The following is a 14,491-nucleotide window of genomic DNA, read 5'->3' as shown; positions in this document are numbered from 1 at the left end:
ATCACACCTTAGTACCCTTTGGGTGTTGGTCACATGACGATGTGAACTATGGGTGTTAATCACATGGTGATGTGAACTATTGATGTTAAATCACATGGCGATGTGAACTAGATTATTGACTCTAGTGCAAGTGGGAGACTGAAGGAAATATGCCCTAGAGGCAATAATAAAGTTATTATTTATTTCCTTATATCATGATAAATGTTTATTATTCATGCTAGAATTGTATTAACCGGAAACTTGATACATGTGTGAATACATAGACAAACAGAGTGTCACTAGTATGCCTCTACTTGACTAGCTCGTTGATCAAAGATGGTTATGTTTCCTAGCCATTGACATGAGTTGTCATTTGATTAATGGATCACCTCATTAGGAGAATGACGTGATTGACTTGACCCATTCCGTTAGCTTAGCACTCGATCGTTTAGTATGTTGCTATTGCTTTCGTTCATGACTTATACATGTTCCTATGACTATGAGATTATGCAACTCCCGTTTACCGGAGGAACACTTTGTGTGCTACCAAACGTCACAACGTAAATGGGTGATTATAAAGGTGCTCTACAGGTCTCTCCAAAGGTACTTGTTGGGTTGGCGTATTTCGAGATTAGGATTTGTCACTCCGATTGTCGGAGAGGTATCTCTGGGCCCACTCGGTAATGCACATCACTATAAGCCTTGCAAGCATTGTGACTAATGAGTTAGTTGCGGGATGATGTATTACGGAACGAGTAAAGAGACTTGCCAGTAACGAGATTGAACTAGGTATCGAGATACCGACGATCGAATCTCGGGCGAGTAACATACCGATGACAAAGGGAACAACGTATGTTGTTATGCGGTTTGACCGATAAAGATCTTCGTAGAATATGTGGGAGCCAATATGAGCATCCAGGTTCCGCTATTGGTTATTGACCGGAGAGGTGTCTCGGTCATGTCTACATAGTTCTCGAACCCGTAGGGTCCGCACGCTTAACGTTACGATGACAATTATGAGTTTATGTATGTTGATGTACCGAAGGAGTTCGGAGTCCCGAATGAGATCGGGGACATGACGAGGAGTCTCGAAATGGCCGAGACGTAAAGATCGATATATTGGACGACTATATTCGGACTTCGGAAAGGTTCCGAGTGATTCGGGTATTTTTCAGAGTACCGGAGAGTTACGGGAATTCGTATTGGGCCTTAATGGGTCATACGGGAAAGGAGAGAAAGACCCCAAAGGGTGGCCGCACCCCTCCCCATGGGCTAGTCCGAATTGGACTAGGGAGGGGGGGGGCCCCCTTCCTTCTTTCTCCTTCCCCCTTCCCTTCTCCTACTCCCACAAGGAAAGGAGGAGTCCTACTCCCGGCGGGAGTAGGACCCCCCCCTTTGGCGCGCCTCTCCCCTTGGCCGGCTGCCTCCCCCTTGCTCCTTTATATACGGGGTCAGGGGGGCACCCCAGAGACACAACAATTGATCCTTGAGATCTTTTAGCCGTGTGCGGTGCCCCCCTCCACCAAATTACACCTCGATAATATCGTTGCGGAGCTTAGGCGAAGCCCTGCGTCGGTAGAACATCATCATCGTCACCACGCCGTCGTGCTGACGAAACTCTCCCTCAACACTCGGCTGGATCGGAGTTCGAGGGACGTCATCGAGCTGAACGTGTGTAGAACTCGGAGGTGCCGTGCGTTCGGTACTTGATCGGTCGGATCGTGAAGACGTACGACTACATCAACCGCGTTGTGATAACGCTTCCACTGTCGGTCTACGAGGGTACGTGGACAACACTCTCCCCTCTCGTTGCTATGCATCACCATGATCTTGCGTGTGCGTAGGAATTTTTTTGAAATTACTATGTTCCCCAACAGTACTGCAGTGTCGTTTTCTCTCTTGTGAGCATCGTTTGTGGAGCAGCGCTGGAAGACAAAGGCATGAGGTGGAGCAGCTTCGTCTTGCATGGAGATTTCGGTGGAGATGTCAAATCATGCCTGGCCGACAGGTGCTACGCCGTGTCATGCCTGGCCGGCAGGTGCTACGCACGACAGATCTTCCAGAATCTTCGCGTCTGGATGGACGAGCGCGGGGCGGTGGCGCCGTGGTGGCGTCAACGAATGAACGGACTGGCAAGAATGATGCGGATCTGTTTCCTGAAGATGGGTCAGCGGCCCGATGAAGATGGCGCCGTCTAGAACGTATGCATGTGGTGTACGCTTTAGGTCTGCTGCACCGGTAGTTGGTTCCGATACGTTATGTGGATGGATCGGCGACGACATCGAATTTAGATATGAGGAGTGAGAGCACTCCATATTATCGAGTTTTGTAGGTGTGAGTGGTGGCTTCGGGTGGCTTGATGTATGTTCTTGTTAGACCTTTGTGGAATAATACATAAAGATGGTCGTATGCATCGATTGATGCAGAGGCGGGGTCTTAATCTCCTTTTCCAAAAAAATGTACAGCAGTTTGGTAAACAACATAATTTTTGTGTTTTGTAAATCTGCTACGTACAACAGTTTGGTAAAAAATCTGTTGTCCATAGCAATTATTGTTTGCTATTTGATTCATGCCATTTCAATGGACATTGGGCAGGTTTATATCAATCTATTATTGTTTCAATGTTGCATTGTAGATGGACAACAAGCAAAAGAGGCTAATATTTGCAGTTGTGTCATATATGCTTGTCTCGGTGATGATATTGGTAGTTCAGTCTAAAAAAAGGTGTGTTGTCATATGTTATGGGCCAATAGATAAGAGCCAGCTGTTGATATATGCTATGTCCAGCGCTCGACGCGACAACGCCTATGCCCAAACACACCCTTAGGTGGCGTTTGGTTCACGTGTAAGGTTACCTGGCTAAGAATATCCTTAACCAGATTGTTTCAATGTTGCATTGTAGATGGATAGCAAGCAAACGAGACTAATATTTGCGGTTGTGTCATATATGCTTGTCTCGGTGATGACATTGGTAGTTCAGTCTAAAAAAAGGTGTGTTGTCATATGTTATGGGCCAATAGATAAGAGCCAGCCTTTGATATATGCTATGTCCAGCGCTCGATGCGACGACGCCTACGCCCAAACACACCCTTAGGTGGCGTTTGGTTCACGTGCAAGGTTACCTGGCTAAGAATATCCTTAACCAGGTTGGGGATAGTCAATTTTGGTTATTTGGTTGTGAGGGATTAGGTGAGTTGGATAACCTTATTATTTTGTTTGGTAGGGAGGATAAATGTGGCTAAGGATAGCCATTTGTGTGTTTGGTTGAGAGGATGAAAGAGTGGATGATTGTTGCATGCGCCATTTTGTTTGAGGTGATAAGATTACCCCTATGATATGTAATTTTAGCACCATAGATATATCAAATATGGGCCAAACTTTGATTTCGAATAGAAGTAAACTTTAACATCACAGACCAACATAACATATCAACAACAATAATTTCGAAAATAGGAATTAATGTGTAACTTCATAATCTAACATCATAGACAAGTAGCAACTATACATAACAAACTAGTATGCATGAGATGATGATATGAAACAGTACATCATATCTAAGTTATAACCATAGTTCATAGTTTTATTGACAAGGGTGTGTTTGTTTGGGAATGTATCTGGTGCACCCGCATTTGTGGTGCTACCGGTGCACCGGATCCGTAGAGTATTTTTAAAATTCTGAAAAAATTCTAGCATGTTAGCGCAATATCAATGTACGATGTCATAAAATTTCATATAAAAATTTGAAATACTTTTAAGATAAAAAAGGACAATTTTGACATCAGTGTGATAATGGACCAAATCTAAAGCCCAAAGTTATGTACTATTCGGTGTCGAATTTGTCATTTTTGTTTTTCGAGTTATGTTTCAAATTTTGACTTGAAATTTTATGATAATCAACACTAATGTTGTGTGAGTGTGCTATTTTTTTATTTTTTGAAATATTTTAAAAACACAATATGAGTTCGGTGCACCGGTAGCGCTCAAGCTCCAGTGCACTACATATTTTCCCGTGTTTGGGCATAGGCGTCGAGCGCTGGACAGGACATAACTGCTTTCTCTGTCTGTCTCGCACTTCGCCGAGCGGGATGGCCAGCGACCGGGAGAGGCCGCGCCGCCGCCCGTCGCCGGATCCTGTGGCGGTGCTCCGGGGCCACCGCGCCGCCGTCAGCGACGCCTGCTTCCACCACGCCCTCCCTCTCCTCTTCTCCGGGTAAACTTCCTCCCAACCCCTACACCCCTCTCTGGTCGCCCGTATCGTCAGCCGCTTGCCATGAACTCTTTTGAATGTGACTCTGCTGTGCTTTGATGTTTGGTTCATGGTCTCTGCTTTTCCTCCACCAGCGCGGCTGACGGGGAGCTCAGGGTCTGGGACACGGCGAGCCACCGCACAGTCTCCTCCATCTGGTAAGCCTGCTGCTTCTGCAGACTGCAGCGGCGGGTGTGGTTCGGTTAATCGGTTTCGAGTGGTTGGGTGTGATACCGTGTGATTCTGCAATCTGCAGGGCTCATGGTGGCGCGGCTGGAGTGTATTCAATCGCTGCTGGCGCCGGACTTGGGAACACAATCATTAGGTGAGTGAATTGGGGTGAATTCTGTCAGGAGTGCTGGTTATTGGATATCTCAAACTTAGCTTACCATGTTGCTAGATAAGAAATTCCAGTACCATAACTAGTACTCCCTCTGTTCCCAAATATAAGTCTTTCTAGAGATTCCAACAAGTGACTACATACGGAGCAAAATAAGTGAATCTACACTCTAAAATATGTTACATACATCCGTATGTTGTAGTCCATTTGAAATGTCTAAAAAGACTTATATTTAGGAACGGAGGGAGTATAACCATGTCAGAGCTATATTTGAAACACTGTTGGTGAACCCATTTCAGTACCGTGTTACAGTTGCTGAGCTTGGCTTTAGGGAAAGCTATATATGCCTGAACCATCTAAGTGCATTCTACCTTCTGCATAACTTCTTCTGCATTGTTGAATGTAGATGGAAGAGATTTCCTTTGAGCATATTTATTTCCAGTGGTGATCTTTTGTCGAATTTTGATCAATACCTATGTTTTTTATATTGACTATACATGCTTGAACTGTCTAAGTGCCTTTTAACTTGTACACAGCTTTTATTGCATCGCAGAATTTAGATGTAAGAGATTTTCTGTGAGGCTTATTTTGATCCTCAATATCCATGCTTTTGATTTTGGCACAGCCAGGGAAGGGATGGTTTGTGCAAAGGCTGGGCAATTGAGGAAGCTGGGCTCTCACGGTATGACTTTCTGCATCTGCAGTCGCAAGATGCCAAGGGTTGTCATATTTCCTTTTCTGAAAGAAAGTTGAGAACTGTTTACGTCAAACATAAGCTAGGGCACGATCAGTCAGGAATAGGCTCCCGCTTACTTAAATGCAATGAAATACACATGCACATAATCTTTCAAATATTACAAATCGAACATTCTATGAAGAATTGAAAATAAGTCTTTATTTAATAATTACAAGACAGCTTATGTCCCTGAAGGCAGAACAACTATCATTCCTGATGTCGACTCTCCTCTGCAAATTGTATTCTGTAACTGCCCTTTGGCCACCAGAAAATACAGCTGCTTATTAGATTTAGGGCTAGGGGCGGGGCGAAATAATATACCCGGGTAGGAGTGTAATAAGTATCGCTATCATACTAAGGTTCCTTATCTAATATGTTGAAAGTTTCTTTAACTACCAAGGTCAGATAATCAGTGATGCTATCGATTTTATGGTCAAACTCAATGCAAGCACCTGCAATATCAGTTAGCAATGAGCAAAATCTTGATACGTTCCGAGTACCCTTTCATAAGAATTAAGCTATTCATGTTATCTGGTAGTATTTCGTCCTGATTATAGCTTGAAAGCACAACCCTTATGGTGTTTTCCTGTTTTTTGACGGATGTTACGTTGTTGTAAACTTGTAATATGATACTTTTATGTCCAAATGTATAACAATGGCCCTCATCCGTAAACTGTAGTGGCAACATTTTGAAGAACTTCTAAACAACCAGGTGATTTGTAGAACCTAGAATTATTCTTTCTTTATAAATATATCTGGTCTCAACTATGAATGACCTAGACGCGTGGACACTTGTGATTCATTTTAGGAGGTAAGACAATATGTACAGTGTTCATGTGGAAATCTGGAAGAATATATACTTTTTAGCAGGCTTTGTGGCCCGTGCATGTTCTATGAATTTCTGTGCAATTTATAAATCTATTATTTGTGCTCCTGCAGGAGGCCCATATTTACAATCAAAACAAGTACATACCATTTCTGTAAGATGTCACTGGTTAAGGTTCCATGTTCTGCACATGGCACACAAACCAGCTTGAGTGGCTCAAATGGTGGCACTGAGCCGCAAAGAGTACCTACTGAAGATAATACAGGATCAGATGTTGTAAATCTTGCAGAAGGAACACAAGAATATGAACAAGGTAATGTGCGACCATTTTCGAATCCCATCACGTTTAAAAGCAGCAATAGCCTCTGAATCCTACATGAATTTATTAACTACTCCCTCCGTCCCATAATGTAAGACGTTTTTTGACACTACACTAGTATGGGACGGAGGGAGTAGTGACTTACATTATGGGACGGAGGGAGTAGTGACTTATTATGGAAGTGTAAGCTTTTCGGTAATGGACAAATAAATGGCAATTTCATTCATTTATGTAGAGGAAAGACTGCAAAGGAAATGGCGTAATATAACACTTTGTTGACTTTCAAATGTCACATCGTTTAGAAGAAGGATGTACTGTATGTGTCTGATAACTTCTTGTTTAGACAAGCATGCTATCTCTGCATTGTTGACTTTATGATGTATTTGCTAGGCAGATCCTTGGATGGAAAAAATATATTGGCAATCGCTGGTCAAGAATCTTCTGAGGTTAGTTCCAAACTATGTTATCTTTTCACTAACTTAAGATCAATAAATAAATTGAGATTGGCTTAATATAATGCAATGAAGCAAGCCTGGCTGAACTTTGGTGTTTATGTGTGTGTTTATATTGTTACTTCTTTTGTTGTCACTGCTTTCATGTTGAAACTTCAAAACAAAACCTACAGGTTGAACTTTGGGACATTGAAAATTCAAGGAAGATAATGTGTTTGCCCCAAAGATGTAGTGCTAATATGACAGGTCGCCTTACCAAGAAAAAAGGTTTGTCCTCACTCTTCACCACTCCAGCTATAGTTGTTTGTTTTTGTTCAACAAAATACCATGGTGGGTTGTACCTAGTATATGTATCCAGTGGTAACTTCTCGCTTAGTAGAACCGTGAACTATTTAGACTTGACATCAGAGTAGCCTCCACCATTTTTGTTGTTTTAATTTTTTGTCTACCAGAAATCCAGAGTTTGGTTTGAGAATTGTCCCTCTTGACCTAGATCCAGCAGCTCCACCTACATGGTCTGTTGATTCATTGTTCAGTTTACATGGAAGGAAGTTATAAATGCATGCCTTTATCTGAGATATGTACGCCTTGCAATTTGACTGACCTCTCTGGTATCACGAATGCAAGGATATATATATGTAATAGAGGATCAATCCTTCTTCCATGGCATGAGACTCTCTGGCATCTTGTTTATTTATATTTCTTGTGCTGTTGTAGTTTTCTTGTTGTTATTACAAGGTACAATGCATGGCTTTGTTTACAACTATTGAATTAAAATAATAGTCTTTATCTGCAGGACCGCAATAAAAATCCCTTTTAATTGTTCTGTGTCATTTGTTTTTCCTGACTATCTATGCTTTTGAGTAATCGTTGAAAACTGTACTTCTGTTGTTTGTAGGTCTATGCATGGCTGTGCAAGCTTTCATCCCGTGTGAATCTGGAGGCTATGTTAATATTTTATCAAGGTATCCAGATCAACTTTTCAAAAACCCAATATGCCATGGCCTAGTGGAGTATCTGAACAAAAACTATTAAGCTCTTTTCAGTTAAAAATCTATTGAGCTCTTTCTTAGGTCAATTGTGGCAAATGGCTTAAATATGAATCTGGTCCTTTTATCAGACTCATGCTCTCGTTTATCCTCTGGCCTCTGTCCTTTGTTTGGGAGTCTTGGCTCTAAGTGTTACGCAATAATCACACATAATAAAAAATGTCATGAGCTGAACACATCTCATGTTTTATCTGGATAGTAACAATCATATGGAATGGAAATGGTATTCAAATGCTTGGCATGGTTATATTGCACATGAATCATCTTTCAACTCATATATTTGAGAGAATGAAGTAAGATAATTCATCTCCCCTCTATGGCAGAAGTTGTACTTGATCAAATTCTTATTGCAAGTGTAGTGATGGTGTTATGTGAAGTGTACAAATGACTATCTGCCGCATACAGATTTGTTCCTGCTTCACAATCTTAGCCATACCCATTGTTGTGTGTATTCCGTGGGGCATGTGCAGCACATAGTAAAATGGTATTGTTGATGCATATTCATTCGATTAGCTCACATGTAAAGATTTCAACTGTGAGTGTATGTCACTTACACAATTGAATTGATTCTGTTGTGAAACAACAAAGCAACTTTATCTTACAAATAAAGTCCATTAACTCAAGCGAGTATGCTTCAAGGGTTCAAGCTGACTAGTCACATTATGAACTGTAGTGATATCTCAATATAATCTCATCTCAATAGTTGGTACATAAATATGGTAAATTAATCTCTAGTACTTAATACGCTAAACAATCCCATAGCATGCTTTTGGGGCAGGTTAAAGCGACTTCGGTAATTTTTTTCAGAATGAAAAATTCTTCTCAGCCTTTTTGCATACATGCTGGATGTTCTCACGGAAATTTCATTTTCAAAGTTCAAACAATATGTCATTTTCAACCCTGAACTACTGCTGAAGTTCATTATTCAACCTCGAATTCTGAAACCGGTTGTTTCTAACTTTAAACTGTCGAATCAGTTTATTTTACCCCCTTGACCCTATCCCAAACAGCTGTGCTGGCAGAGATGACACGTGGCATCACTTTTACACTCAACTTAAAATATAGAAATCAGGATTCTTTTAATAATAAAATTGCCTTTTTGGGGCACCCTGGAACTCTTTAGGAAATTTGGTAAATAGTTTTTTTCAGATTAACTATTGATTCATTTTCAGTTTGACTATCAGGCAAAAACTTTATAGGAAATTCAGGATTTCATATTGACTATTAGAAAAAGTTTAGCTACATGTCATCTGTGGAGTATTGAATCCGCCTTTTCATATTGAGTTTTGACTATTTATGACTTTTTAAAAAGTTCATAATATAAAACGGGATAGGGCCAAGGGGGTGAATTAAACTGATTCAAGAGTTCAGGGTTTAGAAGTGTATGTGTTCATTTTATTAATAAACATCACTTTTTCGGCCACCAGTTATGAAGATGGAAGCACTCTCTGGTGGGATGTACGGAAGCCTGGGTCACCTTTATCTTCAGTGAAATATCATTTGGAATCAGGTCTCATGCTACACCCAGTTTTAATTCAATTGTGTAACTTGCTATTTTCAAGAGCAGTTAATTTTTATCTTCCTTTGATGGAATGAAACAACATATGATCTAATAAGATGCAAGTGTGCAGCTTTATCCATTGCTATTGATGGTTTATGCACCGGTGGGATCTCAGGAGGTGCTGATAATAAAGTAGCCATGTTTGCCCTTGATCATCAGCAGGTGTGACATCAATTATTCTATGTTCTGTTTCCTGCTATATAAGATATTCCTATCATGAAAATGCATGGTGTAAGTGCAAGTCTTGGTTATATACTTGTAGTAGCTGACAAGCCCAAGTTCACTTTGTAATCTGTATTCTTTGCATATTCTAAGTTATGTCACTCTCAGTACAGTTTTAGTAATATTCTCAAGTATATCCTGACACAATCATACATCCACAAGTGCTTCTAGCAATTTATGATTACGCTAGAGACATGTAAGAACTGAGATGTGCTTCCTGTGGGAAGGATTAGTAGGCAATACACTGTAAATTAGGGATCGAGTCCTGACTGCCTGCTACTTGTAGAGATAATAACAAAATGTTTTGTTCCCGGGAAATTGGAAGGGTAAAAAAAAATGTCGGCAGCCTTCTATCGTTATCTGGGGTGTGGAAATTTTCATCTAGGTGAGGAAAAAAAAAGTAAAAACATGTTTTTAAAGTTATCTCAGGATATCTTTGCGTTCATCAATTCTATGTAAAAATTGATGGCTCGGTGTTATGTATTATATCCTCTTTTCAGAGGGTTGATGAGTGCTCGCGTATCCAAAATGACAGCTACGTTGAGATATCAGTTTATCAGTTTTTCGTACCTGGATGTTAGCCCAGATTTGGAGCAATATTTCCAGGTGATAATTCATACATGTGGTGCTAACTAGTTTACACAGTAAGGTAATTGAGCATCTCTTTATGATCTACTCCCTCCGTAAACAAATATAAGAGCGTTTAGATCACTACTTTAGTGATCTAAACACTCTTATATTTATTTACAGAGGGAGTACTTCATAATTCAGACTCAGTGGTGCTCTTTCTCTGTCTTTTCTTTTGGGCGTGATTGTGCTGCTTCCGCCCCAACACCTATCCCTGTATGGTTCGGTTGGTTGCTTTGTATACAAAGCGGGGGGAAACCCTTTTTCGGTAATTCAGACTCAATAGCTCGACATGTCAACTGTTAGAGTACTATTTATATAGCCATGTAGCCTTTTATATTTACCCCGTTGTATAAGGGGTTTTCTGCATATCCTACACTTGTACAGGCATATATACTGGCCTATGGCCTCATGGGAATACAAGTTGCTTTCCAAACATGTATTGCCCAGTCTCTTCCATCAGATCGGTCTTTTGGTTCCATTGGCTAGAGCATGCACTGCTACATGGTATCGGAGCTGAGAGGTCTTGAGTTCAAGACCCGGCTGGCGCAATTAAATTGCAGCCCACTTTCGGTCCACGTTTAGGACTGAGGGAGCCACACGTGAGGGGGAGTGTTGACGTATAAATGTATTGCCTAGTCTCTTCCATCAGATCGGTCTTTTGGTTGCATTGGCTACATCAAACTACTTGTGTGATTGTGATTTTTGCATTCATTTCATCACAAGCATTACCTGCACTGGAGTGCTTCAATTTCATTTAGGAATCAAGACAACTTTAATTCTTAACCGAAATGTAGCTGTCTTGATTACAGGGCACGTTTTCTCTCAGGAATGAGATAGAAATTGAGCAACCCGGTATAGCGGGTATAGCGATTCGGCCAGACAACAAGATTGCAGCAACTGCTGGTTGGGATCACAGGTTTGTTCCCCCATCCTTAGCTTTTGTCGCTGGGCAGGGATGCTAATACAACCTTTTTTAGTGGCTTAGTGGATCTGATTGCCTGAGTCAATAACTGCATCTGATTTGAATATAGGACTGTTTATTTGTAGGTTATAAATATACTTGAGTGGAATCGAAAGTAAATTAATCAAATGGATGTCTCATGATTTCCATGGTTGAGTAGGCGATCACAACTCCTGGGTTGAGAGGAAGGGGATGGAGCCAGAGGCTAAGCATATTTTTTATGCCCTGGTGACACTAGCTTCGTGGGTGATACTACGTTGTGTGTGTGATACTAAAAGCCTGGGTGATACTAAATTACACGTGCAAACCATGTATGAGATACAAGAAATTATAAAATTTACAAAAAAAAGCACATGAAATTTTGTTAGGATATCAGAGAAGGACCTGATGATGGTTTTGCTTATGAGATACATGAAATTTGGTTATGAGATGCATGTGCTACCACGGTCAAGTCATGTGTCTCGAGATCCTTGAATATAAATGAAAGCAAACGTAAGATTCGTCATCTTACATCGGCCAACGTGGTTTATTCTGCTGATCCCATGAGTCAACTATGTACAGCAAGTCCATGACGCTGAAGGCGAACACTGGGTACATAGCACAAGTGTGGGTTACATAGGTGGCATGGCCTATGTTGCTTGCAACTCTAATTCAAGTTGCACTGCTGAGTTCCAACACTGGGTTACATAGCACAAGCCTGGGTTACATAACACAAGGGTGGGTATAGGTGCTGTAACGATGAGTGCAGCCAGCACCTTTGTCCGGGGTGCACATAGGGAAGCGTGGGGAGTTGTTGGAGAAAAGGGGGCGGCGGGCGGGTTAAGGAAGTCCACATAGTTAACTTTTGAAAAACCAGAGATGGGAAACGACCATATTTCCCCTGAAGCCCTCGGTAGTGGAATTCCCGCGGGTGGGGGGGGGGGGGGGCGTTTATTCAGGGTTCCCATGCTTCGGGTCCCTGGCAGAATCAATCAGGGGAGTCTCACATATACCATGAGTCTCACGTACAGCATGAGTATCACCTGTACCCTGAGTCTCACATATACTGCAGGGTTGCAGTTCAGCTTCTTGTCACACTTCCACTACCGAAGGCTTGAGCACTGCCAGTCTTTCTGGAAACACTTTCTTTATTCAGTTTCTAGTTTTGAACTGAAAAGAGTGGTACTTGTCACTACGCCAGAGGCAAAGTGTGTGTCACTAAGAACTAAACCATAAAAAACATTAGCCTGTAAAAGGGGTTCTTCATGTAGTTTCTTTTACTTTCCAAACATAGCCTTTAAAAGGGGTTCTCCATGTCAAACGCGTGATCACCTAGAAATACATAAAACAAAAGATACATTCAATAATAGTGTCACCTGTATAATGTAGTATCACCCAGGAATCTAGTATCACCCTGATATCGTAGTATCACCCAGGAAACCAGTATGACCCTGATACCGTAGATACATTCGTAGATACATTCAATCATAGTATCAGCAGGACATAAAAAAATATGCTTAGCATCTGACTCCATCCCCTAACTCTCAACACTTGCCAGCTCAGCTGTGTCTTATTCAAAATTGGTGTTCCACACCACGAACAGCAGAGCAAAAACAATGTCTTCATTTATCGTCTACATGCAAGCCATGTCATGGAGTAGAACGACTTGTATGAGATACAGTAAATTATTAAATTTATGAAAAAAATGTGTATAGTCTTATCCAAACTCAACGGCTTTGTGAAGGGTATCCTGCTGGACGAGGCACTGCGCCGCGAGGGCGACCTCCATGTAGAACTACCGTTGATTAGCAAAGCTGATTATGTCGCGGCAACACCAGTTGTCCCTGATTGCCAAACTGATTTAGTGCTGGTTGATTAGGGTTCTGAGGTAAGTGACACTTGCATGCCCTCTGAGGGGGAAGTGCAAGACAGAGAAGAGACGTCACATCCTGTAGATGACAATAGAATAGGTGCAGAACAGAAAATAGGCAGGTCATTATGTGCATAGAATAGGAGTTGAGCAAAGTTGGACAAGCAGTAGGCGATGTCTGCATGACAAGCATGCTTCTAGTTGTTTATCTGAGTCTGTAATCCTTGCATTTGTGTAATGTTTCAAGTGTTTTACATCATTGCAGGATTCGAGTGTATAACTACAATAAAGGAAATGCTCTAGCGGTTCTAAAGTATCACAGCGCTACGGTATGCAGCTTCGCTCAACTAAGTGCTCTTGGCATTTCCATTTTGCATCTAGGGTCCCTCGATCAGTCAAAAATGTCAATTTCAGTCCTCCTGTTTACTTTAATTGGAGTATGGGTCATGAGATTGATAACCAGCTCAATTACTTCCTTACTACTCCCTCCGTTCGGAATTACTTGTCACTCAAAAGGATGTATCTAACACTGAAATACATCTAGATACATCCATTTTAGCGACAACTAATTCCGGACGGAGGTAGTACAACTTGGTCGAATTCTGCTTGATGTGTGGTTTAACTTACATGCTTCTTTTCTGCTGGCAGTGTGCCGTGGTGACTTTCTCACATGACTGCAAACTGTTAGCCTCATGCTCGGCGGACACCACGGTTGCGTTATGGGAGCTGTATCCTCCGAAAACACCCAGCAAAGTTCTCATGGCAACAGAGGAGGTTGAGAGATAGAATCTGATCATGGTGTCATATGATTATGATATCTGTAACTTGGTGGAAAATCATATCTGTAGGCTTCAATAGAGAAATTCATGAACATGTATTTTTTGTTCGAAGTCTAAGTTTCTAGAACTAACTGTTATACGATGATCATGGCCTGGTAAGATAGTTTCCAGTTTGAGCGAGGTGTACTGTTAATTTACTCTGAGTGAAAGTGGATAACCATCTTAAGAAGTGAATGAAAATTCAGTTAAACCCAGCCATTCTCGAGGCAAATTACAAGTTAATGCCTCAGGTATAGAACTCAAGAACCTCCTAGTCCTAGTACATGAGTGCAATCAAGCTTTAGCCGAACTGCTGCTACTAGTAGGAAAATTTAACAAAGACCAAGTACAATAATTCTTGTCCAAAATAATACTGCTACTGCTCCAGGGCGACGGCGTCGAAGAAGGCCGACACGCTGTCCGAGCCCTGCTGCTGCTGCTCCGACGCGGCGCTGGAGGAGAAGCACTCCTTGGCTGCATCCATCACCGCCGACGCAGCTCCT

General features: G+C 41.6%; 1 protein-coding gene across 1 annotated transcript; it reads left to right on the top strand.

Annotated features, from left to right (window-relative positions):
- The first annotated feature begins 4,018 nt into the window (after positions 1-4,018).
- On the top strand, positions 4,019-14,125 carry LOC123079585 (protein DECREASED SIZE EXCLUSION LIMIT 1). Its single transcript, XM_044502377.1, has 13 exons — positions 4,019-4,189; positions 4,321-4,383; positions 4,482-4,550; positions 5,191-5,247; positions 6,241-6,440; positions 6,837-6,892; positions 7,072-7,165; positions 7,797-7,863; positions 9,375-9,457; positions 9,579-9,670; positions 11,170-11,276; positions 13,436-13,499; positions 13,819-14,125. Exons 1-13 carry the CDS (start codon positions 4,065-4,067, stop codon positions 13,954-13,956), a joined length of 1,215 nt encoding a protein of 404 aa, XP_044358312.1. The 5' UTR covers positions 4,019-4,064; the 3' UTR covers positions 13,957-14,125.
- The last annotated feature ends 366 nt before the right edge of the window (positions 14,126-14,491 follow it).

This window comes from Triticum aestivum, chromosome 3D (assembly GCF_018294505.1).
Source record: "Triticum aestivum cultivar Chinese Spring chromosome 3D, IWGSC CS RefSeq v2.1, whole genome shotgun sequence".
Taxonomy (NCBI): domain Eukaryota; kingdom Viridiplantae; phylum Streptophyta; class Magnoliopsida; order Poales; family Poaceae; genus Triticum; species Triticum aestivum.
The sequence above is the reverse complement of the archived record's forward strand: the minus strand, read 5'-3'. Positions and strand labels throughout refer to the sequence as shown.

Coding starts and splice junctions, on each gene's coding strand:
- LOC123079585 (XM_044502377.1), top strand. CDS start 4,065: ATGGCCAGCGACCGGGAGAGGCCGCGCCGCCGCCCGTCGCCGGATCCT. Junction 6,893..7,071: donor CTGGTCAAGAATCTTCTGAG/GTTAGTTCCAAA, acceptor CAAAACCTACAG/GTTGAACTTTGGGACATTGA. Junction 7,864..9,374: donor TATGTTAATATTTTATCAAG/GTATCCAGATCA, acceptor TTCGGCCACCAG/TTATGAAGATGGAAGCACTC.